Below are 26,098 nucleotides of genomic sequence, written 5' to 3' on the forward strand. Positions count from 1 at the left end.
AGGGAGGGGCCCACAGGCCTCCTGATCTGTGACCACTGCTTCTCAGCTCACAGATGAGAATGGGCTCAAGGTCAAATGGCCTTGTTGGACTCGTCTTCTGCCACCCAGGCCACTCTCCGGAAAGGAAAGGGGACGGAGAGCCACTCAGGATGGCATTTAGGGAAGGAACAAGTTAATCCTGTTTGTTGTTCTGATTCCGAATGCAGCCATTGCAGGTCTGAGGGCTGGTCAGGAGGCCAGCATGGAGGGGGGAAGCCAGCCCGGGAAGAGCTGCCACTGAGAACTCCCGGGACTGTTAGGGGGTGGTTAAGGAGGCTGGGGGTGCAGAATGCTAGAGCAGCCAGGCTTGTGGCCACGAGTGAGCAGAGGGGTGCTCCTGGCAGGAGGGGCCCCAGGGCGGAGACCCTCAACAGTGCACCCCAGCGCTCAGGTCGCTGCTGTGCTGCGGCCGGCTGTCTGAGCAACACCTGACGGCTTCACAGGCCGTGAGCCTGCGAGACGGGCAGCTGTGCGCCCTGAGTGAGAGGACCAGGGACGGAGGTTAAGACCAATCAGGACGGTGCCCTTTTAACCGGACCAAGCAGTACATCAGAAACTCGTCTTATCCAATTTGACAGGACAAAGGGAGACCACCGGCAAGAGGTAAATGCCCCAACACAAAACACCACTAGTGTGAACCGTACGCCCACACAAGCTCGGCATCTGACATGGGCCCTGCCCTTCCCAGGCCAGACCCAGGGCTCCTGCACCGTGCTCACTTGTAGTAGCTCTGGGACAGCTGGTAGGACATTGGCACGAAGGGCAAGGCCCGGTTTTTCTTTGGGCCCAGCGTGTGGTTGACCCGGCGCCGGTTGACCAAGCTCCTCTTCTGGCACTCCACGAAGGCCTTGCACAGGATCTGGTCCTTATACTCCTGGTACAGGCGGAACGTCTGCAACACACCGGGTCGGGGGTGAGCAGCAGGCAGGGGCACAGCAGGACGGGCAGGTGCTTAGGAGCCTGAGCCGATCGTCTGTAGGGGAAGCAACTGGCATGGGGACTAGGGGCGGGGAGGCCAGAGCTGACACCTGGGGGTGTGAGGGGGGAGCCTGTCAACTTCTACCCCCACCATCATGTCACACCCGAGACCAGAGAAGGACAGGCGACTGCAGAAAAAGGAGGCTCTGCACCCACACCTGTTTCTTAATATGCAAAGACACCAGGAATCAACGCAGAATCACCAGGGATCCGCTTTATCTTACTCCTCGCCCAACACGTCCTATGTCTGGGGGCTCTACTCCTAAAATATGTTCCCAAGTGTATCTGGTTCGTGCCGCCTACATTGCCACCACCTAGTTCACGCTGCCATAGTTTCTCATGGCAGCCTCCAGCCAACTGCTGTCCCTGCTTCTGCATGTGCTACCTCCTCCAACCTGATTATTCTCCACAGCAAAGCGACCCTTGGATGCCTAGGTCACACATGTGTCTGTCCCTCAAACCTCAGGGACTCTCCCTGCAGGTAGAATGTCCTCCCTCTCTATGCTGGACAAGGACCCCTGCGAGCGGGACCTTGCCCACCCCAGCCGCACCCCCTCACAAGTCCACCTCTCATCAAAGCACTGGATTTTGGAGGTCACTGGGTCCTCTGCCCACACTTGAAAGATGAAAGAAGTGAGGGCCAGAGTCTCCGGTGAAGTCAGGGCCCTGCACCACACGGCTGAGAAGAGGATGAGCAAAACCTCGCACGGCACCGGCCTCTGCAGGGACCCTGGCCCCGAGCCTGCTGCCGGGTCTCGCTACGCACCTGGAATGACTGGCAGGACTTCATCTGGCTGTCAGAGAGGGCCAGCGTGCTCTGGATCAGGTTCTGGAGCACCAGGTAGTGGATGTCATCCATGCTGAGAGAGAAGGGGCAGCACAGGAACGTGAGGCCACAGAGCACCGGGCAAGCTCAGTAGACAGAGTTCTTATTGAAAAAACATTGCCGATCTCACAGAAGTGACCTGAACACCCAACCTACTTATAAACCAAAACAAAATGCATGATGGGCTTTAAGCCTTACTAACTGGTCAATTTTTGCAGGAAAAATGTGACAGCCTAGGGCAGTGATGGCGAACCTACGACACGCATGTCAGAGGTGAACGCGAACTCATTGTTTTGGTTGATTTTTCTTTGTTAAATGGCATTTAAATATATAAAATAAATATCAAAAATATAAGTCTTTGTTTTACTATGGTTGCAAATATCAAAAAAATTTCTCTATGTGACACGGCACCAGAGTTAAGTTAGGGTTTTTCACAATGCTGACATGGTGAGCTCAAAAGGTTCGCCATCACTGGCCTAGGGGGTAAGGGGGGTGACATAACCTGGAAACAGGTTTTCATGACAATTAACAAATGTGGTTAATTGCTTATATGTTCTTTTCATCCAATTTTAAACAAGTTTTTCTCTAAAGGGAATAGGCTTCTCACTGAAACACAGAGTTCAAATCAAACTGAATATTGCTCATCCAAGACAGGGAGAAAGCTGGGCTTTCTAACCACTTCCGCTCAGGAAGCTCATGGGCTGAGAGGTCAGACCCTTTCCCCAGCCCACTTAAGCCCAGGCCAGTGACACTGGAGGTCAGGGGTCAGCAAACGTCTCCTGTAAAGGGCCAGACACATAATTTAGTCTTTGTGGGCTATCTGGTCTCATTGCAACCACTCAACTCTGATGTGCTGATGAAAGCAGCACAGACAATACAGAATTGGCATGGCTGTGTTCCAATAAAACTTTATATACAGGGGGCAGGCTGGAGTGGCCCTAGATGATCCCTGTGTGAGGCTGTAGGCAACCCAGTCAGACAGCTGAGGAAAGGCACTCGGTATGTCAGTACTTGCCTATTAAGTTTGTCCTCCTTCCTTCCTTGATCTTTTTGGTCTCCAATCACCAAAACTCGGTATCTGCATAAGAAACAACAACAAAAAAACATGTCCATGCAACATAGCAGACCTTCACTAACTGAGCAGCAGCTGGCTCAAGATGGCCATTTATTGGCTGAAATGTTTAAAAAATGTTAAACTTGAGAATATCATGCTAGGCAAAGCAAGTCAGACAGAAAAAGGCAAGAACCATATGATTTCATCATATGTGAGATGTAAAACTGAAAGCAACAAATGAGCAAACAAGAAAAACCAACAAAAACTCACAGACACAGCAACAGTATGGTGGTTCCCAGAGGTAAAGCAGGGGGTGGGGGTAAGGGGATGGAAGGGTAGTGAAGGCTAGAGGGGGTTGATTTGACTTTGGGTGGTGGGCACCCCAGGCAACATACAGATGATGTATCATAGACTTGTACACTTGAAACCTATATAATTTTATTAACCAATGTCACCCCAATAAATTTGATAAAAATAAATTTAAAAAATAAGAAAAAATGTTAAACTTACTAAAATGAAAATATGTACCTATAAGTTAAAATGAGAAAATACTATGTTCTGGCTATCAAATGAGCATGTAAAAAAAATGAGGGTTGAGAAAATGAGGAATGTTCACTTATGGACAATTATGAAGCGATACAAGACAATGTTAATAGGCAGGGAGCTACTGTTAATTGTTCAGGGAGGATATAAACTTGTGGGCTCATTAGGATTAAAGACAAGCACAAGAAAGAAGACTGGAAGAAAATACCCAAAAAGGGAACGGCTGTATGAGGTGTTGAAATTACAGATTATTTCTGTTTTTTTTTTAAAGCTACAGACAGGTGAACAGGACATGTGAATATAAACCATGCTATTGGGGAATCGGGGGCACAGTTCACTGCCATTAAAAAACCAAAATTCCCAAATAGCTCAAGGGTGTCAACCCTGGAAATGACTACAAATCCGTGGACCTGGCATATAGCAGCCCAATATAAATTATTTGCTGATCGTATGAAAGAATAAAATCTCCAACAGAATCAGGTATTGGAACTAATCGATGAATGCCATCTCCTTACTGGAAGAAACTCAGAAATAAATTTTCCTAGAGAGACTGTATTAATGAGGATGGTGAAGAAGAGATTCCCACTGGGATTAAGCAGAGGAAACAGGTGTGGTTCAGACACAGGGCTTTACACTTGCACGGGGTTCTGTGCTCAAACCCAAGCACGTTTTCTCCAGACGCCAAGTGGCTGAGTTGGAAACTGCCGGAGCTCTGAAGTCAGACCCACCCAAGTTTAAATCTCGGCCCTGTTGCTCACAGGCACCGTGACCTTGGGCAAGTTCCTTACATCTCAGAGTTTCCCTGTACGTAAAATGAGCAATTTGCATGTTTATATTTTATTTATTTTTTATCTTATTTTATTTTATGAGAGTAGAAGGGGAGGGGGAGAGAAACATCAATGTGAGAGAGGCACATTGATTAGTTAGTTGCCTTCCACACCCGCCCCGATTGGGGCTGGGGGTCAAACCTGCAACCCAGGCATGTGCCCTTGACAGAGAATCGAACCCAAGACCCTTTGGTGTGTGGTCCGACGCTCTAACCACTGAGTACCCGGGCAGGGCTAACATGAGCGATCTTAGCAGAAGCACACCGACCTGAATTAAGTCAGCAGCAGTCCTGAAGGGAGGATGAATGGAGTGCCGGTAGTGGGGCAGCGGCCTCCCAGCTCACCGTGAGACGAGGTGGCCCAGCGTCAGGACAGCCAGCAGGCTCAGCTGCAAGGCCACGTGCGACCACTGGCCCGGGGCTGGTGACATTTCCTCTTGCCTCACGAGGACCACACTGAACCCCCAGAAGAACCTTACCTGGCAAACAGCTCCTGGAGTGTGTCTGGGATTTCAAGGTTAGGATTCTTTAAGGAGGAACTAAACTTCTTTTTAAGCTTCTCCACGAATTCTTTAAACTCGTTGGCACACACCTTTTAACGTGAGAGAATGAGATGTTAGGACTTCCTCCCTGAAGGGTGGCTTCAGTAGAGATGTCAAGGACAATCTTGTAACCAACTCCCCTGGCAGCGGCTGCCCAGAAACACTGAGAAGTGCTGTCTGCCCCGCCTCCGGCTCCCCGCCCACGGAGTCCCCCTGGGAAGGAGGACACACAGACAGCCCTCACAACTGCACTGGCAGCGCTGCCCTGGCCCCAGGAAGACCCCAACTGTCCACACAGTCTCCAGGATGCCCCCCGTGTCCCACCCCAACACCCAGCAGCAGGCCTGTACCCCATCACCGCCTCCTTCCAGGTCTGCTCCTCCCTCCCTCACTCTGTTTGCGCCCACCTCCTTCCTCTCCTCCCCGCCTCCAATCAACCATGGACCCAAACCAGTCCCCTCTGTACACCTGCACTGTGACCTTCCCATTCCAGACTGAATCACAACACAGCCCCCTCACTGCCCTGCCACCTCCAGTCTCACTCCTCCAGCTTATCCTCCATGGTGTGGCCAACAAACCGACCATGTGTCCAACCAGGATGAACGCCCGCCCTCCCTGCGGCCCTCCCAGCACTACACCCACGGGCCACCTCAACCCCTTCCTTCACGGCCATGGCCTCAGCCGGCCCCTCATCTCAGAGTCTGGGCTCAGCGCCGACACCTTCGGGAAGCTCTCTGCAGCAGATGCCGTTGGCAGCCTACTTCCTCGACCCAATCTTTCCCGGGAGCGGACCCAGCTCCAACCGGGTTTGGGGAGGATGCACCCTCACCACCTGGATGAGTCAGGACAGGTCTAAGCCAGTGGCGGCACCTCCGGGGTCTCTGGGAAAGGCTGTCCCTCCATGACACAAGGCCCAGTGGGCCCAGTGCAGCCCCTCCCCAGTTCCTCTCGCCCTCGGGTTCTGCTGTGAAGGGCTGAGCTCCAGTTGCAGCGGCGATGCGGGGACTGGCCTGAGGATGGAGAGCTGACTGCTATGGACGGGAAGTGCAGTGACAGAACGGACCTGCCTCCGCCGCCGGCACCTGCCCACACTGCCTCCTCTAGACGGCTTGGCGTAGGGAAAACAAAGCCTCAAGCCCCTGAGACAGTCTCTGTCCTTGCATCGTAAGCATTCCTGGTTCTCCTTCGGACCCGTGCCTTCCCCTCAGGGACTGCACTGTTCTGCGCAGCCCACTCCCCCTGGCTTCCTGAGGGAGGGCTGGCCCTCCGTTCTGATTGGCCTTGCCTGGCCAAGACCTGACACACACAGCAGAGACTGGTGTTGCTCAGTGAGCGCGGACGCAGTGGGCTCCGAGCTGAAGAGCAGAGACATCTGGGTCTGTAAAGACAGGCCCTTCCTTGTCAGCCACTGTGCAGCCCCACTCAGAGTCTCATCCGCAAGCGTTCCAGGAAGTCTAGCTGCTTATAACTTCTGCAGAGCTGCCCTATTCCTTAACAAAATAGGCCCAAGGCACAGCAGTACTGCAAAGTTGCACGTCAAATTCTAATCATCTTTAAAAACGGATCCTGGAGCCAGATCCAATTATGTCCAAAGTCAGAGACCTGCCCAACCCATTTCCCCAAAGAGCAGGAAACCCCCATGTTGGTGAGGCTGGCAAGGCACCGTGTGCCCTAGGGGACAGACCAGGACCTAGAAAGCCTGCCCAAGAGCAGGCTGAGCCAGCCACCGCCCGGGCCTACCTTTGGGTCTTCGTAGTCACATTTTCGATTCATGAACTCTCCAACAAGGGCCTTATCTTGGTACACCTCGGCCAGGCACACCCTGCAGAGGGAAGACCAATGAGGCTGGTGCTGCAGTTTCCACGCTCAGACCTCTGGTCTAACGTTTCTGGCTTCGCCTAACCCAGTGGTCGGCAAACTGCGGCTCGCGAGCCACATGCGGCTCTCTGGCCCCTTGAGTGTGGCTCTTCCTAAGCCTTAGGAGTACCCTAATTAAGTTAATAACAATGTACCTACCTATATAGTTTAAGTTTAAAAATTTGGCTCTCAAAAGAAATTTCAATCTTTGTACTGGTGATATTTGGCTTTGCTGACTAATGAGTTTGCCGACCACTGGCCTAACCATAAAGTGTGACTTTCTTATATACCTCTTGTGTGGTTATAGCTTGTAAAAATGAAGGATCTGGGCTTAGCCCAGCTATGGGCAAACTACGGCCCGCGGGCCGGATCTGGCCCGTTTGAAATGAATAAAACTATTGAAAAAAAAGACCATACCCTTTTATGTAATGATGTTTACTTTGAATTTATATTAGTTCACACAAACACTCCATCCATGCTTTTGTTCCGGCCCTCCGGTCCAGTTTAAGAACCCATTGTGGCCCTCGAGTCAAAAAGTTTGCCCACCCCTGGCTTAGCCAAACCTGATTCAAGCCAGGCCTGAATCAGGTTACACCTTGATTACTGCTCAGACTTTACACCTTGGCTTCTCTGAGCTTCTGTCCTCCATGTGTAAGCTGAGACCAGTGACTCCAACTGCCCTCCCAGGAACTTGGCCAAGACCAAGTGAGACGACTTGTGTGAAAGTGTTCTGTAAATTTAAAAATATTCACACAGGCACTGGTGCTCATTATTGTCAAGAGCTCCAACTTCCTCCCAAGCCCTGTCTGTCCACGCCACAAACCTTCAGACACCAGGATATAGGGAGCCTGACTTGCCCAGAGGAAATGGAGGGAGAGACAATAAGAGTTTGCTGACCTCTTATGAGCCAAGCACTTCAACCTGCATAAAGAGCTGGCAGACAGGCTGTCATTCCACTGTAAGCGTGGAGGGACGCCGGGTCACACATGTGCCAAGCCCGGGCAGGTGTGGCTGCTATTGGAATTACGATCCTGTTCCCGGGCGAGGAAACGGCCCGAGTGGAGAACCCTGTCCTAGATCAAACTGTTCTGACCGCAGTGAAGACGGAGACCCAGGCCTGCCACCCTGCAGCCTGCCGGGCCCAGGTCTCACTTCATTGCCAACTCCCTGGGCCATGGACAGCTCATCTACTCTCTCTGGGCCTGTTTCTACTCTGGAAAAAGGAGAGTTTGAACCAGGTGATCAGAACACTTTCAGATAGAAAAGTTTAAGATTCTGTGCACAGGGAACAGTGGCTTCACATGGGAAAGCCCCTTGTATGTGGAACCCAACGGCTCCACACTGGGCTGATTTACCGCCCTTCCCCCCCCCTCCACACACACACACCTGGAGACACAGAAGGAGGTGCTGACATCTAGTGGGCAGAGGCAGGGATGCTGCTCAGCCTCCAACACTGCACAGGACAGCCCACTGGCAAAGAGTGATCTGGCCCCGATGGCCCGGTGCCAACGCTGAGAAACTTGGGCTGAGTTGCGTTTCCTCCACAATTCAGGGCTGGGCCCAACTGACTGCAGACAGCCCATGGCTCAGAATCAACCCAGAGCCAAGCTCTTCTACCAGTGGGTGGAGGCGGCACTTCCCACCCCTCCAGGTTTCCCATCCTGGCCCCGCTCTCACACTGGCTGCTATGCCTGGGCACCTCCCCCAACACCTGGACGCTCTCTGGTGCCCCCCACTCAAGCCCATGCCCGTGGAGGAGGCGTCTGAGGAGGCTGGCACTGGCTCTTTGCCTGGGCCCTGTGAGGAGATGTGGGGAGGGGGCCCCCTCACTGGCAAAAGACAAACCACAAGGGGGTGCTATGTGACCCAGCCAGCTCACACCACCACACAGCCAGGCCCTGGCTGGGAAACCCTTAGGGAACACCCAGCTGTGCTGCTATTCGGCTGAGTCCGTGTGATCCGAGGACCCCAGTCCTGCCTAGCTAGCTCCCGCAGTGAGGTCTGTGACCAACAGGGATATCAGGAGCTGCCCAGAGTGCTCGAAACAGTGGTGACATTGGCAGATGCCCCGCCTTCTCCACGTGCTAAGTAAGTCACCAGCCTGCTTGGCCCCTGTTTCTCCATCTGTAACCTCCTTACCTAGGCTTTCCTAACATCTAAACAATACTTTGCGTGAGAAAGTGCCTAGAATTGGGCCCAGCCCTCAACAAATCAAGGCCGATCTCCCTAATGAGGACCAGCACGGGCAGACGCTGGCGTGTACTGAGCAGCTCCGCGTGCTCTCAGGGTTCCACCCTGACCCTGACGCAAACGGACGAGGGAGGAGCAGAGTGAGCCAGAAGCATTCGGAGCACTGTCCTGGAGGGAAGACGTTCGGTAAGGCTTACTTGTAGTTCATGTAGGCTTGTGGGTTTCTGACTATGTAGCGAGCTCTTCGGCCAACCGAATGAGAGGTCTTATCCAAAGACTCTTCAAAGGTAGCGTGCAGAATGTCCCGCACGACCTGCCAGGGGACAAACGGGCCCTTCACCTGGATCAAACACAGAGCCAGACGGGAGATCAGGATCCTCGGAGCCCAGCTGGGTCACCGACACACACAAGTGGACGAAGGTGTTCTGTGGAGCCTCCCTCGTCAGTGGGCACTCCGCACGGCCACCTGCACTTACGCATCACATTAACTTGGCATTAGCAACGTGCCTGGCAGAGTGAGGTGCTGGGCAGGGAGGAATAAATAAGGCCCCAGGTGGGGAAGGTGCTTTTGACAAGACTGGTGCTCAGAGGGTGCTGGGTGTAGGACTGACTAGAAGGGCGATACGCGAGGGGAGGTTATGAATATGTGAAAGGTGCTTAGTTAGAGGGTTTCACAGGCTTAGCTACAGAGTTTGCGTGCTCCAAACATTCTGTCTGTTACACTAGCAGACCCAGAATGCACTAGGTCAGCAGACTCAGGACCTCGGTCACGCAGGAAGGCAGAGCTGAGAAGAGGAAGGAGCTTGAAGACGAGGCATTTTCTCATGGCCCCAGATTGAATAGCCTACGAATATGGTGTAAGTGCAAGTGAGTGAGTGGAGGTCCGCCTCCCCTCAGGCGCAAGCCTCTCCTGGCTCCTCCCGTGGCATCCAGGGTGGGTGGAGGGAGACACCGCTCACCCATGTTGTGATGAAAAAGCCAGTATAGAGGCAGAGAACAGAAACAGTCCCCTTCAGGTGTTTTGTGAGAGAAGGGACTGGTTGGAATTTAGGAGGGGCTGAGGGTGAGAGTCAGGGAAGGTGGTCAAGGGGTCTGACGAGCCTGCGGACAGAGCATCGTGGCACAGGACCTCGAAGTAGACCTCGCTTGGCTGTCACGGCTGAGAGCAGGAAGCGCCAATGGGGCTCTTACGACGCTGCCTCACCATCTCCCTGGAAGTATTACCACCTGCCAAAGCCCTGGGTTGGACGATGGCAGAACTCACTCTCCTGGTGGCTCTGTGACCCAGCCTGATGGGACTCGCCCACCTGGGTCACTCTCCCAGGCCTTGCTGCAAAGTGGGACCAGACAGCACGAGTGGTGAGACTGCTCTGGGGAGCACGGCGAGGAGATGGACTCTGGTTTGGGTTGTGGAACCTTCTTGGAGGCAGTGACATCAGAGGAAAGAGGGAGAGTTAGCAAGTCCCTCCCCACTCATCGGGAATTCAGGGACACAGGCAGGGAGGACACACGATTGTGGGGACTGTGGTGCGGCAGGCAGAGGAGTGAACCATGTGAAAGTTGGAGTCGGGCGAGGCCGCCACTCAGCAAATATCGACTGGATGGGCAGTGTGAGGCAGGCACCACGCTGGGGGTTACAGCGATGAAAACAAATAAGAAGTTTCTTTGCCTTAAGGAACAGCCATTCTAGTGGGCCAAGAAGTGCCAGAGGCAACAGAGGCAGTATGTGTCCAAAATATATGTCCTGGCTGAGTGGCTCGGTTGGTTAGAGCATCATCCCGAAACACCAAGGTTACGGGTTCAATCTCTAGTCAGGAGACACAAAACAACAACAACCAATAAATGCATAAGTGGGTGGAACAACAAATCGATGTTTCTCTCTCCTTTCCTCTCTAAAATCAATCAATAAATAAAAAACTTAAAAAAAAAAAGTGTATGTCCAAGGGGCGGAGGGAGAACACAGAGATCACTCCCACTAGACAGGGTCAGTGAAGCCTTTCCATACAGGAGGAGCAGTTACTGAAAGAGGAACCACAATTTTTCAGGCATATGAGGGTGGGAGGAGGGGAACAGGAAAGGGTTAGTTAGATTCCTGATGAAGAGAGAACAGCTCTGGTCTGCTTTGCCTGCAGCCAGGCAAAGATTCATATGTATTAGCCTAAGGCTGGAAAGAAATGTGCAAAAATGGGAGTGGTGTTAATTGGTAGGATTCTGGGAAATGCTTTTCCCAGAGACCAGTTGGGATAGATGAGATGAGCGGCCCCATGGGCCGGACAGGAAAGAGCTCCCTGAAAGGGACAAGAGATCAGCCGGCGGGAGGCTGGGAGGAGCGGGGGACGGTGGGGACGGTGGCCGAGTACCTTGGTGTTGAGGATGTTGCTGGCAATTCGGCAGAGCATGAGCAGCCCGTCTTCCTGCATGGACCACACGACACGCAGCCGGGTCATCCTCTTTAGGGCGCTCTGGTCAGCCTCGTCATGGTAACGCAGGCTTTTGCTTTTTTCTTCCTGGACTTCTTCTAAGAACACAAGGGGAGAAGGGAGTGAGCCTGAACAACTGGTGGGGAGCTGTCACTGTGGAGAGGGGAAGGTCGCTGCCCAGCTAGCAAGACTTGACCAAGGGTTTCAATTATCAGAGTCTCACTGGGCCCGGAAGCTGTATAACTAATCACAAAAGACGCAGCCCCTCCCGACAGATTTTCCACCATTTCTCTTTGGTGGAATTTCACGGACGGGCTGGGCAGCCTGAATGCAGCCTTCTGTTAGCTGTCTGCCCGTCTCCAAGCCGCCTTACTGTGGCGCTAAGCCCTTTAAGGCACCTCCACAGAAGCCTGTGGAGCACGCTCAGGGCACGCCTGGCAAATGAGTGGAACCCCAGCATTCTGCTGCTCTGTGACCTCAGAGTCACACAACTAAGTAGCAGGCTGAGGATTTGAACTTGAACTCGTACCCACTGGGTTTTCCAAGGCCTCCTCCTCTTGGGGGAGACAGTAATGACAGTATCTGCCATGTGCTACTGCCAATTCCAAAGGACTGTTTAGTGATCTTCCAAATGAAGGCAGAAGAAAAGCAGGGTGGGAAAATTTGGGTTCAGAGCAATACCGCACCGTATTTTGCCTTGTAATGAATTCAGGTCATTGTGAGTCAAGCTGATCTGACACATATCTGGATGGGCTACGCTGAGCGGCCACTTCAACTGATACAGGCTGTTTGTTATAAACACCGGCCAAATAAGCCGCCGAAAGCAGGCTCCTGTTTCAACACTGTTTTCATCTGAAATTGCTACCTATCAGACCATCGCCAGAACACACAGCCACTTGGGTGACGTAACGACAGACCCTTCTCCTCACTGCCCTCCTTCCCTGTAAACACTGCCCAGATAAAGAAGCCAACGTGCGGACGAAGGGTACCACACAGAGCTTCAGGAGCTCTGAAGAGACTGCAGGCTTCCAGGACCCGTCTTTCCTCTAATTTAAATATACAAGCCTTAAACTTTGGCCTGATTAGCAGAAATGCAGATATTAAAAGTAAGCCAAAAGAATAATAGGATTTTAGCTGGTTATGATGAAGATTTTGCTACGGACTTTTGCTAAGGTTTTTTCGGTTGAGATGAAGTCGGAAGTTTTACTGAGGCAGTCACTAGTGAAAAGGCTCATACAACACAGAGAAAGCAGGGGGCAGCATGAAGGAAACTCCAGGATCTCTGCCTGGCAGCTGGATTTGGAAAACAGGGCAACCACAGAGTGAGCACTGTAAATGGAGGGCAAGTGGAAACCCAAGTCTGAGAGCAGAGCTCGGGCCCAGCGGCGCCAGCCCGCTGCACGTCTCTGAGCCTGAATGTGCAAAGACAAGGACTGGCAAACATAAATGATCATCATATAACCTTTCTTCTTTCTCTTCATCTTCTTTCCAGGGTCCTTCTTCAGCCGCTTCCGCTTCTGGTTCTTGCCACCCCTCACTCTCTGATTCCTGTCCAGCGTGGGCTCTTGGTCAATCTCAAACTGCTCGTCCTGGTCAACACAGAGCTCGGACCCTGCTCTGGCTTCTCCCCAGATATCCAACCTGCCACTGCCTAGAAGTAATCACAGGAGATGAGCACTTCAAGAGGAGCTCGGCAAAGCCGAAGCCAAAGGAAACGTGCAGCGGCCATGCTGGCCCTGAGCTAGTACCCTATCTGCTCTGGGCGGAACTGGCGCACACGTACCTCCAGCACCAAGGGGCAACGTGCGCTTGGTCAGAAAAGACTGGAGCCTCACCGTGAGCCCATTCTCTGCAGCGGCGTTCTCCTACAAGGCAAGTGCGGCATTGGAATGAAGCCTGCGGTTTCATGAACCCCAGGAGCCCAGAGCCACAAAGGCAAGGAGTGTGAGTGTGACAGAGAAGCTGAGGACGGCTGCGCGGTGCCTGCCAGGAGGCTGGCAGGGTTGCTGCAGGACACGGATCTCTTGTCCAGCTACTTTCTGACTGCACACGCGCCCTTCTTGTATGAGTTTTGTCTCACAGACTTTCTGTTCCTCCTTTAAAAAGGAACACTGTCCACATCACAGAATAAGTTAGAATCAGCTGAGAAGGAAAACAGTCCAGGCTATCGATACACATGGAAGTAAATATTTGTGTCTCTGGTCGCTTTCGGTTTTACCAATTCAGGAACTGTGAGCTTGGAAAGGGACAAGCGGATGTGTGGTGCTGGCAGCCCTGGGGTGGGAGGGGGGGTGGCCGGGATGTGCGCACCCACACCTCCAAAGCCCACCTTTTTGGCCTTGTTGATGATATAGCTGGTCCAGATCCAGTTGCGCTTTAGGTGTCCATAGAAACTGGAATCGAGGCCCGCGGCTCCCAGCCCATCCCCGGGGATCAAACCTTCATCCACCACCTCACGGCTGCCCCTGAGGCGGGAGACAGAGAGAAAGAGTGCTCCTCAGAACTGGAGAGCCCGAGGAGCAGGTGAGGGCATTTCCCACAACTAGCTTTTACCTCCCCCGACAGAAAAACACCTGACAGGATTGAAGAACTTGTCAAAACCCCCAAATTTTAGGTAAAATTCCCAAATTTTGAATTTTTGGCTATTGACTCATTTTTGTTTGTTTTTTTAAACAATGTCTGGGCTAACGAGAGTATGGCGGGACAGATATGGCTGGTGGCCACCAATCTGCAGCTGCCGCACTGACGACTCAGGCACTCCTGGTCTGACAGCTGAAGCCCACAGGGAGCCAGAGCCTGTGGGATGAGCATCGCCATGACCCTGCACATGGGGACAGCGTGTCAGGGACAGGGACTTACGTGGAGTACTCCATCATGGCGCACTTGCGCTCCAGGTTGTGCTTGTGGATGGCGCTCTCCTGCTCCTTCTGCTCCTTCTGCAGACTGTCCTTGTCATCACCACCCTGATCTGGGTTGTTGTCCTCTGGGTTGCTGTCCTTCCTGTTACGCGGGTGGCGCACCACACCTGGAAAACCAAACAAGCCCTACTGAGCGCCCTCCTGCTGTGGTGCTGGGGGGCCACCGTGTCTGCGGGGTGGCCAGAGAAGAATGGATTCCCTTTCTGTGACCAGGGCCCCCCAAACAGAGGAGAAGGTATGAGACTGGTAGAACCTCTTTGCACAAAATGCCTTGGAACGGGTGCCGGAGCGAGCTGGAGGGAGAGTTAGACACTGAGGGGGACTGAGAAAAGGCCCGTACTCTGACTGAACGCCATTAAGGTGGGTGGGCGAGCAGGCAACCAAAGAACACAGTAGGCTCGGGGAGTTATGAGCAGAGGAACCATTGCCTTCCCCCCTGGGGGCCGTGGGCATGCTGTGCGCTGGCAGAGGAGGCAGTAAATGGAAATGACCGCACGGGGCTGTGGCTGCAGGGTCGGGGCGGCAGGGATGGGACAGATAGCTGATGCGGCATCAGTTTCCCCGAGAGCAGCCAGGAGCAGCCACTTGTTTCCCGAGTGCCCAAGAGGGGCACTCATTCAGTGGAGCGATTACGTTCAGTTATTCCACAGTAAAGAAGATCGCATTTCTCCTAAGAAAACATAAATTATTACTAAAACTGCTGCTTGAATAGGGCAAGGGAAGGTGATGATAATTTGCAGACTATCGAAGACCCTCTCATAACATGCTCATCTGGAGACTTGATGGGGTGGGGGAGGGGCTGTGGGGAGAGGCCATGTCCGCGCCCCCCTCAGCCAAGTTTACAGAGACCTCTGGGTGAAGCTTCGCCTCCGCCCATAAGGTGGTGGTGGTATTCCCAGTTTAGAAATGGAGACACTGTGAAACAGTCCCCTAAAGTCAGGAGGTTACAAAGAGCTTGTCCAAGGTCATGCATTTGAATGGACAGTTGAACCTAAGGGCACTTAATGTGATGCTTCTGTGCAGCACAGCTGCTGGTAGGAATGCAGGTTTAGGCCAGCCCAGGTCTGCCGAGTCCAAACCTCTGCACGGGGCCCAGGAACCTGCACTTCAGTCTCCCAGGTGCTGCTGCGCACACTTGTGTCCGGAGCCCCTGCTCTAAAGGATGCTCACGTCTTTTAGATGGTGCTTTCCCCTCATCCTTGGGGAACCCCTCACATGTTCGCTAAATGACGGGACAATCAAGGTCTGATTAATGGATTCAATAAGCCCCCCACATGCCTGCTCCCAAACACTAAAAGGGAGGGATGGAAATTCACCAACTGTTAAGCCTGAAAATCTTTGGTGCAAATAACACACTGGCTCACAAGTTTTCATCCACGGATAAAATGCAGGGGAATTAGATAACCTAAATTCTGAAATGGTAAAAGCCGAGCTCACTAGTGAATGCCAGAGGAGTCTGTGACACACACTGTCCTAAAATTTGTCTGGACCCATTAATGGCTCTAAACACAAGTGCTCATTACGCTATTGACCCTGAACAATTCCACGGAACAAGTATGTAATCCTTGCTGTGCAAAAACCAGCGTGTAACACTGATCTGCAGCTCTGTGACAGGAGGAGGAAGATCAGATGTCTCTCCTGGGTGCAAATCCGATGCCCATCCTTTTTCTCCTGGTAGAACTGGCAAGAAAAGACCAGCTGAAAACTGGCTTCGAGGAAAGCACGCTGGGCTGGAGGGAGGCTCTATAGCTCCCACAAACCCTCAGTCACTCGACAAACATTTACGGGAGTCACTGTGTGCCAGGCACTTTGAGACACCATGGGGATGCAAGCCAATGTCCTGTGCTCACATAATGAAATAAGACGATGACAGTAAAGGTGCTGGGAAGGCTTTCTCGAAGAGGAGACACGTGAAATAGGAGTGGCCTCCTGCGAGGCGAGCAGGGGCTTGGGGACATTCTGGAGAGGAGAACAACGCGAGCAAAGGCCCCACCCAAAGCCCGACTCACCAACCGGCAAGTCTGACAGTTCTTCCTCCCAGCCTTCCCCATCTGCCCCTCCATCACCGTCACAGTGTACATCTCTCTGGGGCACGAGTCACAGCCCCAACTGGCCTTTCTCCTACTCCTGTCCCCGTCTGTTCTCCAGGGCAAGCATTGAAAGGCACAGTGACCTTGTTACTCCTTGATTACAACCACCACCATCTTCCTGGGCTTCTAGAACACACCCAAACCACCGTGTCCCACATGGCCCCCAGCGTCTGCTCCTGCCCACTTCCCAATCTCAGCTGCCACTCCTTCCCACCATGCCGGCCTTTTCTGTTTCTCCAACCACACTTGGGGCCTTTGCACTCGCTGCTCCCCGTGCCTGGAATGTTCTTCCCCAGTTCTGGACACGGCTGGCTCAGCCTCAAATGTCTCCTCCTCAGAAAGGCTGCCTCTGACCTTTCATTCAAATGCCCTCAGCTCATCGCCCTGTTTATTTCCTCGGTGTGTGCGTGTGTGTGTGTGTGTGTGCGCGCGCCTTCTCCCCAAGAATGAAGTCGCAGGAAGGCAGGGACGAGGTGTGTTTTCACTGCTTGTGGTCAGGCACAGGAAATGCACGCTGAGGTGCTCACAAACACCTGCTGAATGAACACATACATGAGGACCGAGTAGAGCTGCTGGGGCTTTCTTTCTCAGGGAGCCCCAAGGACACGATAGGCCTCCGGGAGCCTGAAAACCACGAGGCATCATCTCATCCTCTCCAGCTCTAATTCCAGTTGTTCCACAGAAAGGGGGGGAAACGGTGAGGACCAGCAAAGACAGATGGTACCTAGAGGGGTGTTGAGGCAGACGCACTGCAGGTCAAACCAGTAGTTTTCCACATCCTGCATTGAATTCAGAACATAAAGACGCCTCTCAAAGGGCCGGCTGCTGTGGGCGAGGTGGTAATGTGGGTCGCAGATGGTGGTGTCAACGATAGCTGCATTCTTCTTCAGGAAAATGAAGATCTGCAAGGCAGGCAGGGATGGGGCGGGAGAGACCTCAGAATCAGCCTCAGGTTAGCCGCCTGGAAACTGTGCTTAACGGTCAGGACCACTTCAATTTGGGCTTGACAGATGCTACCTGATCTTTATCCTGAAACTTCTCTGTGGGACCGAACTGCAGCAGCCCCATGTAGCACAGCCTCTGCAGGTTCTCCAACACTGAAAAAATGTATCGCCTGGAAAAGAGAGGGGAGGAGCAGGATCCAGTCACACTACACGCTGACTGTGGTCAGGGGGTCTGCATCTGGGGCGAGGAGTGCACCTCACTTACTCTCCTCTTCCACCTGGTGGGACCTGGAGGACTCGCCTTGGGCCTGCATAGCACTGGAGCCCAGAACTGCCCTTCCCACACCCAACAAGGGCAATGGAGCATCAATTCTAACTGGGGTTTTGGGTTAGAAAGTAAAAGTAACAAAAGGACAAAACCACATTAAGGCTTGCAGACTTTATCAGCAGAATTTACTTTAAAACAGTGGTTCTCAACCTTCCTAATGCTGCGACCCTTTAATACAGTTCCTCATGTTGTGGTGACCCCAAACCATAAAATTATTTTCGTTGCTACTTCATAACTGTAATTTTGCTACTGTTATGAATCGTCATGTAAATATCTGATATGCAGGATGTATTTTCTTTGTTACAAATTGAACATAATTAAAGCATACTGATTAATCACAAAAACAATATGTAATTATATATGTGTTTTCTGATGTTCTTAGGTGACCCCTGTGAAAGGGTTGTTCGACCCCTAAAGGGGTCGCGACCCACAGGTTGAGAACCGCTGCTTTAAAAGAACCTTGAAATCAAGTATGAACTTTACCAGCCCACATTTCATTTGCACGGGCTTTAGAAGGCTCACAGGTGGCTGAATTAATGAAAACCTCGAATCTTTACAACCAGCGAGGCAGACACCTTTCCTCTTCCTGGTTAATGAGGAGTCAGACCCTAGCTTCAAGGGGCGTGCAGGGAGCCTCGGCCACTCTACGTCAGTTCTGGGGACTCACCTCTTGTACAGGAGCTGCTGCCGGATGGGCCTGGGGAGAAAGCGGATCAGCGTGTGCTGCTTCAGAGGGTCATTCAGAAATTCATCCAGGTTGTCCACCTACAAGGTGATTTAGGGTTCAGTTCAACCTCAAGACCAGAGTGAATTGCTAGAATTGTGAAAAAACATTTACCACTATTTTCTTTAATCTTTTAAAAATTAATTTTAGAGAGAAAGGAAGGGGAAGGGAGAGAAAGACAGGAACATCGATGAGAGAAAATATTGATTGGCTGCCTCCTGCATGCCCCTTACTGGGGATTGAGCCGCTACCCGGGCATGTGTCCTGACTGGGAATCGAACCAGCAACCTCTTGGTGCATGGCTCGATGTTCAAACACTGTGCAACACCAGCTGGGCAAAACACACCACTATTTTCTGGTCTGCAGCCTCTCTCAACCTGCCTATCAGCCCTATGGTGATTGTGCCTCCTCCTTCCTGCCTCCCCCAAACCTCCCACATCTCTGCTTTCAATCATGTTACCCTCCTTTCCAGCCCATGTGCCACACTGCCCTCATATTCTGCTAATGGGCAATCAAATAGCTAAAATATTTCCAGGGGATGACATGGGAATATACTCATTTATATTTTAAAAACATATGAAGATGGCAGCACAGGTAAATGCAGTACTTGGAAACTCTCACAAGCACATCAAAATTACAACTAAACTACAAAAAAATAACCACCATTCAGAACCACCTGAAATCTAGCTGAAAAGAAGCCCTATAACTAAAGATATACAGAAGAAGCCACACGGAGACTGATAGGAAGGGCGGAGATGTAGAACAGCTGGTCTCACACCCATGTGTGGCAGGGAGGGATATCTCAGCTGTGGAGGTTTGAGGACCAGGGTCCCAGCCCCACCTCATGCCCCCCCAGCCTAGGGTTCCAGTATCAGGAAAGAAGTCCCCATACTTCTGGCTGTAAAAACCAGCGGGGACTGTGGCTAAGTGAGACGGAGGGCTGTTTGAGTCCCAGGCAGCTCCTCTTAAAGGGCCCACACAGACTTACTTGGACTCATGTGCTCTAAGCTCCAGCACTGGAGCAATAGGTGGAAAGGCACCAGGGATATACAGGGAGGAACTGAATTGACTGGCATCAAGGTGAGAACTGTGAGGGCACCTTTCTGCCAGGCAGGAGCGCTGGCAGAGGCCATTGTTCCTTCACTGAGCTCTCTGTCCCACAGAGCCAGCAGGCTGGCCTCCATATTTGAGTTTCCATCAACCTGGCTAACACTGTTCATCCTGCTCTGGTGATTCCCTGAGACCCAGCCTCATCTCACTTGTGGGCCCACCCAAGCTGTTTCCAGTGGTTTTTCCATATGAATGGCCCATCTTGGCTCACACTACACTTTCCTAAAATCTCTAAACAAGTAGCATTTGGCCTCAGCATGCTGCATGCCTGTACCTCTCACTAAGTGGCCCCAGGCCTGTCACTAGTGGCAGCCAGCCTTGGTGTGCAGCTTGGCCTCTCCTGGGCATCTCCAAGCCCAGCACAAGTAGCAGCCATCTGAAGATTGCTTTGTAACTCATGGGGTGGGGGGTGACAGTATATCCTGGGCAGGGCACAGGTAGCAGCTGACCTTGGCCTGAATCTTCCAGGAGGACCCAGAGCCAATGCATCCCATGGACAGCTTCAGACCACGTCCAAACACCACCCAACTACCTTCCCAAGAGACACACTCAAGGGACGGACTCAGCAGGCACCAGAGCCCTGCCGAATTAAGTCCTGCTTTGTGGGATTTGCTCCTGCATGGCTGATCCTCCAGGGTGGTCACAGTTCATCCTCACAGCCATTGGCCTGGGGGTAATTCCCTCCTATTGGGGTGCCAACAGCAATCATAGCTTCCACAGGAAGGTGCACACAGCCCACATGGGGGGCGCATGTGAAGTGCCCAGCTTGGGGGGAGGCTGTGCCACTGGATTCTACAGGATAGCTACTACACAAGGCCACTCTACCAAGCCTGGGAGATGCAGCAGCTCTACCTAATACAGATAAACAAACACAGGGAGGCAGCCAAATAAGGAAACAAAGAAACATATCCCAAATGAAAGAAGAGAACTACACTCCAGAAAAAAACCTAAACTAACGGAGATAAGCAATCTACTAGATGCAGAGTTCAAAACACTGGTTATAAGGATGCATAAGGAACTTAGTGAGAACATCAACAAAAAGACAGGAAACATAAAAACAAAGACAGAAAACATAAAAAGGAACCAGGCAGAAATGAAGAATACTTTAACTAAAAGCAAGAATATAATTACAGAGAATCAACAGTGGAGTAGATGAAACAGATATTGAAGATAAGGAAGCAGAAAACACCCAACCAGAACAGCAAAATGAAAAAGAATCCATAGCCCTAGCTGGTTTTTCTCAGTGGTTAGAGCATCAGACTGTGGACCAGACAGTCCTGGGTTAGATTCAGGTCAAGGGCACATATCTTGGTTGCAGGCTCCTCCCTGGTCTGGGCCCTGGTTGGGGCGCGTACAGGAGGCAACCGATCCATGAGTTTCTAGCACATTGATATTTCTCTCTGTCTTTCCCTCCCTCTAAAAATCAATAGAAAAATATCCTCCGGTAAAGATTAAAAAAAGAAAAAAAGGAAAAAGAGAATCCACAAAAATGAGGATAGTTTAAGGAGCCTCTGGAGCAATTTCAAGTGTATCAACATTCGCATCATGGGAGTGCCGGAAGGAGAAGAGTGAGAGAGAGCAAGGAATTGAAAACCTATGTAAAAAAATGATGGAGCCCTAGCCATTTTGGCTCAGTGGATAGAGCGTTGGCCTGCGGACTGAAGGGTCCCAAGTTTTTATTTGGGTCAGGGGCACATGCCTGGGTTATGGGCTCAATCTCCAGTAGGGGGCATGCAGGAGGCAGCTAATCAATGATTCTGTCTTATCACTGACTAGAGGCCCAGTGCATGAAATTCATGCATGGGTAAGGTCCCTAGGCCTGGCCAGCAATCAGGGCCAATCAGTTTCCCCATCTCCTCCTTCCCTTGCCACCCACATGCTACCACTACGCGGTTCCCCCTGCCTCCCCGCCTCCTCCTTCCCTTGCTCCCTCAGCGCCCTGCCGCCACCGCCACTGGTTGCCCACCATGTTCCATGACGACCCCTGGTAGTCAATGCATGTCATAGCGAGTGATCGAACTCCTGTTCTCCTGGTCAAACTCCCAAGGGGATGCTTTGCATATTAGCCTTTTATATATATAGATGTTTCTATCTCTCCCTCTCCCTTCCTCTCTAAAATCAATAAAAAAATATTTTAAAGAAACTGATGGAAAACTTCCCTAACCTGGTGAAGGAAACAGACATGAAAGTCCAGGAAGCACAAGAGGGTCCCATACAAGATGAATCCAAAGCAGCCCACACCAAGACTTATCATTATTAAAATGCCAAAGGTTAAAGACAAAAAGAGAATCTTAAAAGCAGCAAGAGAAAAACACTCAGTTACTTATAAGGGAACTCCCCAAAGTTTGTCAGCTGATTTCTCAACAGAAACTTTGCAGGCTAGAAGGGTTTGGTAAGAAATATTTAAAGTGATGAAAAGCAAGGATCTAAAACCAAGATTACTCCACCCAGCAAAGCTATCATAAAATAGAAAGATAAAGAGCTTCCCAGATAAGCAGAAGCTCAAAGAATTCATCACTACCAAACCAGTATTACAAAAAATGTTAAAGGGTTTTCTTTAAGAAGATTTAAAAGATTAATAAAATGTAATAACTACATATCTGTCAGTAATTACTTTATTTATTTATTTATTTATTTATTTATTTACCTGTATATATTTTTATTAATTCTCACCCAAGGATATTTTTCCATTGATTTTTAGAGAGAGTGGAAGGGAAGAGGAGAGACACACAAGAAAGAAACATTGATATGAGAGACACACAGCGATTGGTTGCCTCCTGTGTGGGCCCTGACCAGAGCCAGGGACTGAGCCTGCAACCTAAGTATGTGCCCTTGACCGCAATTGAACCTGAGACCCTTCAGTCTGCAGGCTGGCGCTCTCTCCACTGAGCCAAACCAGCGAGGGCTTTATTTTTATTTTTTAAACATCTTTTATTGATTTTTAGAGATAGAGGAAGGGAGAAGGATAGAGAGATAGAAATATCGATGACAGAGGAACATCACTGATCTAGCAACTTGGGTATGTGCCCTGACCAGGAATTGAACCAGTGATTTCTTGGTTCCTGGGTTGACACTCAACCGCTGAGCCACACTGGCCGGGCAGTCAATAATTACTTTAAATGCTCCAATAAAAAGACATATGGAGGCTGAACGGGTAAGTAACAACACAAGACCCTTACATATGGTATCTACTAGAGACTCAATTCAGATAGAAAGTAAAGGGATGGAAAAAAGGTATTTCATGAAAATAGAAACAAACAAACAAAAAGCTGGGGTAACAATAAATACACCAGACAAAACAGACTTTATCACAGACAACAGTATGGTGATTGCCAGAGGGAAAGGGGTTGGGAGGAGGTACAAGAAGGTAAACGGGATAAATGGTGATGGAATGAGACTAGACTTGGGGTGGTAAACACGCAATATACAGATGAGGTATTCTAGAATTATATACCTGAAATCCATATAATTTTATTAACCAATGAATTTTATTACTCCAATAAATTCAATTAAAAAACCACTGACTTGTAAAAAAACAAAACACAGGCTACATAACAAGAGAAAAAGAAGGGCCCAGCAATTCCACGTCTGGATATTTACCTGAAGAAAACCAAAACAATAAATAAAAAAAGACATATGCACCCATATGTCACTGCAGCATTATTTAGCCCAATATGAAAGCAACCTAAGTGTCCATCAATAGATGAATGGGTACAGAAGTACACATATATAATGGAATACCCCGCCATAAAAAAGCATGAAATCTTGCAGTCAACGACAACATGGATGGACACAGAGGGTATTGTGCTGACTGAAGTAAGTCAAACAGAGGAAGACAAATACTATATGATTTCACTTATGTGTGGAATCTAAAAAATAAAATAAACAAGCAGAACAGAAACAGAACATTCTGACAGTTGTCAGATGGGAGGAGGCTGGGGAGCTGGGTGAAGGTGAAGGGATCAAGAAGTAAAAATTGATAGTTACAGAAAAGTCAGGGGATGTAAAGTACAGCATAGCTGATATAGTCAATAATATTGTAATAACTATGTATGGTGATGGGTGGGTACTAGACTTATTGGGGTGATCACTTAATAAGTTATATTAAAAAGAGAAGAAGAATGATGATTTCCCTGGAAGTCAGTGATTCCATTTCTGTCCTTACCATAAAGAAAAAAACGTTGGAACTTCCCAAGAATATGTCTACCAAGAGGTATTATCACCTATCATTTATAATAACAAGCAACTAGAACTTAAATGTCTAAGAATAGAGAACTCATTAAATAAATTAGGGTATGTGCATAAGAAGGAATACTATGAATTTACCTAATATCAAGTCAAAACTCAATGATGTGGAAAACACAATATATTGTTCAGTGGAAAAAAAGCACATAAAAGAGTAAATATAGTATAGTCTCAATTCAGTTAAAAAAGCAAAAACAAATGGGAGATCTAATATACAGATATACATGCATGTACACATAAACATGGCATAGGATAAAAAGACTAGGAGAAAATGTACCAAAATCACTAGCTGTCTGAGTGATAAAGTTATGGGTAATCTCTATTTCCTCCTTTTTCTGTATAAACCAAATTTCTAAATAAATATTGTATTGTTACACCATGATTATTTGTCTGTCTTACAGTTGATCTACCTAAAAGAACAAGTCTTTGACTTATCAACCAACCATCCATCCAATCTCCTCTCTATCCATCTACCCAATCAACCAACCACCCATCCACCCATCCATCCATCCATCCATCCATCCATCCATCCATCCATCCATCCATCCATCCAGGCAACTGCAGTCTTGAGGCATTTTTGCTTGACCAGGTGAGTATGGGCCCTCTGGCCTGGAGCTGAGGGACCAGCCCCTGTATAGCTTGGGAGCTGCCAGTACCTTGTAGCTGACTTGCACAACCTGGATAAAGATGGAGAGGGGCAGGCAGAGGAGAATGTCGCTGACAAGAGCCCAGCCGAAGCCGAAGTCCCTGTAGATTGGGATGGGAGGGACGTAGCGTGTCCATGAGGCTTCATCCACATATACTGTGAGAAAACCAGAGACAGAGTCCAAGTCATGATGGTGGTATCACCTCCTAGTAGGTCTTGGTTCTCTCTTACCACAAACTTTGATAAAATCCTACTTGTCAGGCAGGAAGCCCAGAGGTTCAGAAAGTTTGTGATCAGGGCAGTGCAGATATTCTGCCAGTTCAGCCCACAAGAACAAGAAACCATCATGACTCCCCCTTTGGGTCCGCTGCTGCTGGCCTGCCCTGGGTCATCTCACCTTTCTCCGAGGGGAGCTCCACTTCAGCCTCCCGGACTTCTTCATCTTGGTTGTCCTTCGATGGGGCATCAAAGGAGGCCTCCAAGTCTTTTCCGGAGGAGGGCGGGGCTCCGGTCCTGGCCGGCTCCTGCTTCCCTGTTCTTTCACTGCTGAGGCCCTGCTTCTCTTCCGTGTCGCTGGCAGGGTGCCCGTAGATCAGGTACCACAGAAACCTGTGGACCACCCGCAGGCGAGCCATTTTGGGCAGAAATCCTATAGATCGCCCAAGTCCAGGAACTGAGGCAAGAAAGGGGGAAGGCAGTGCTTGAAAAGCCCCAGACTCAAATCAGTTCAATTCCCTAGAAAACTGTTGTGTGCCACTACGTCTCAGGTGCCAGGAAGACAGAAAACGTTCTTACTCTCGTGGAAGTTACTTTCTAGTGGGAAAGGGCAGACAATACCAAAATCCTAAAAGAAAATAATACATCAGATGGAAATAGCTGGCACAGAAAATAAAGTGAGGAAGGGACAGGGAGGGGGACTGTAATTCTACACAGAGGCCAGGAGAGGCCTCATGGGGAGAGGCCTGAGTGACGGCCACAAGTCCTCACTGGGCAGGCCATACAGAGAACCTGGGCTGTCAACCCAGGGTAATGCAGGTGCCTGACACATTCGAGGAAGGGCCACAGGCTGGAATGACAGGGTGGAGCAAGGAAGGAGCACACAGGAGGTGAGCCAGAGAGTAATGGAGGAGGGAGCCACCATGAAGGGCCCGACATACCTCCATTTAGAACTGTCTTGATGGGGGTTGTGCAAAATATTCCCAAATCTAGGCTCTTTTAAAGTATCTTATTTCTTTGTTGGTACAAATAAAGTGTTCCTTAGCTTTCCCCAGCAAGAGGGCGGTAAGGACAGTGAGTAGAGGCAAGCCCAGCCCATCTACTCAGCTGCATGCGCTGTGCAGCTGCGCACACCCGTGCCGTGTTTCCTCTCCGCCTGCACTCTCTGACTATGGAACACGGAGAGTGAAGGCCATGCTGTGTGACTGCAGCCTTCAGAAAGCGAAGACACGCGGGTGACTCTCCTGTCTGGCGTCCCGAGCCTGCCACATCCCATACCAGGACACTTTCTGCCTGACAGCCTGTGCCCTGATAAGTTGCCTTTGCCTGCACCACCAACACGCGTTTGTGACTAGGAGAGGAACAACGAAGCACTGGGTTATAAAGTCCTGCCACTGCACTTGACCCCACACATTTACATTAGAGCGCTTATGGGGGATGAGGGAGGAGCCAGCTCTGGTAGAGACCGACTCTGAGAAAAGTATATGAATGCTCAAGCTCGCCAATGGCTGTAACCACCAGAAGGCTCGTGGGTTCAGCAGAGGTAGAGATTTTCTGAAATAGAATATTCCAGCCCAAGGGTAGTTAGCAAAAGAAATTAAT

General features: G+C 50.4%; 1 protein-coding gene across 5 annotated transcripts in view; it reads right to left on the reverse strand.

Moving 5' to 3' along the window:
* GTF3C1 (general transcription factor IIIC subunit 1) overlaps window positions 1–26,098 on the reverse strand; it is an 87,437-nt gene that overhangs the window by 8,445 nt on the left and 52,894 nt on the right. For all 5 annotated transcript variants that reach the window (XM_036303077.1, XM_036303075.1, XM_036303076.1 and 2 more), the window contains 16 exons: window positions 24,678–24,953; window positions 24,291–24,436; window positions 18,223–18,320; window positions 17,301–17,397; window positions 17,008–17,185; window positions 14,135–14,300; window positions 13,605–13,740; window positions 13,059–13,140; window positions 12,738–12,926; window positions 11,216–11,373; window positions 9,053–9,195; window positions 6,549–6,630; window positions 4,746–4,858; window positions 2,859–2,921; window positions 1,784–1,877; window positions 759–931 (listed from right to left, as the gene is read on the reverse strand). In XM_036303077.1, the coding sequence (XP_036158970.1) occupies window positions 759–931; window positions 1,784–1,877; window positions 2,859–2,921; window positions 4,746–4,858; window positions 6,549–6,630; window positions 9,053–9,195; window positions 11,216–11,373; window positions 12,738–12,926; window positions 13,059–13,140; window positions 13,605–13,740; window positions 14,135–14,300; window positions 17,008–17,185; window positions 17,301–17,397; window positions 18,223–18,320; window positions 24,291–24,436; window positions 24,678–24,953 (2,194 nt within the window). The remainder of the gene's footprint in view (window positions 1–758; window positions 932–1,783; window positions 1,878–2,858; window positions 2,922–4,745; window positions 4,859–6,548; window positions 6,631–9,052; window positions 9,196–11,215; window positions 11,374–12,737; window positions 12,927–13,058; window positions 13,141–13,604; window positions 13,741–14,134; window positions 14,301–17,007; window positions 17,186–17,300; window positions 17,398–18,222; window positions 18,321–24,290; window positions 24,437–24,677; window positions 24,954–26,098) is intronic.

The sequence above is a fragment of the Myotis myotis genome, unplaced genomic scaffold (genome assembly GCF_014108235.1).
Source record: "Myotis myotis isolate mMyoMyo1 unplaced genomic scaffold, mMyoMyo1.p scaffold_m19_p_35, whole genome shotgun sequence".
Lineage (NCBI taxonomy): Eukaryota > Metazoa > Chordata > Mammalia > Chiroptera > Vespertilionidae > Myotis > Myotis myotis.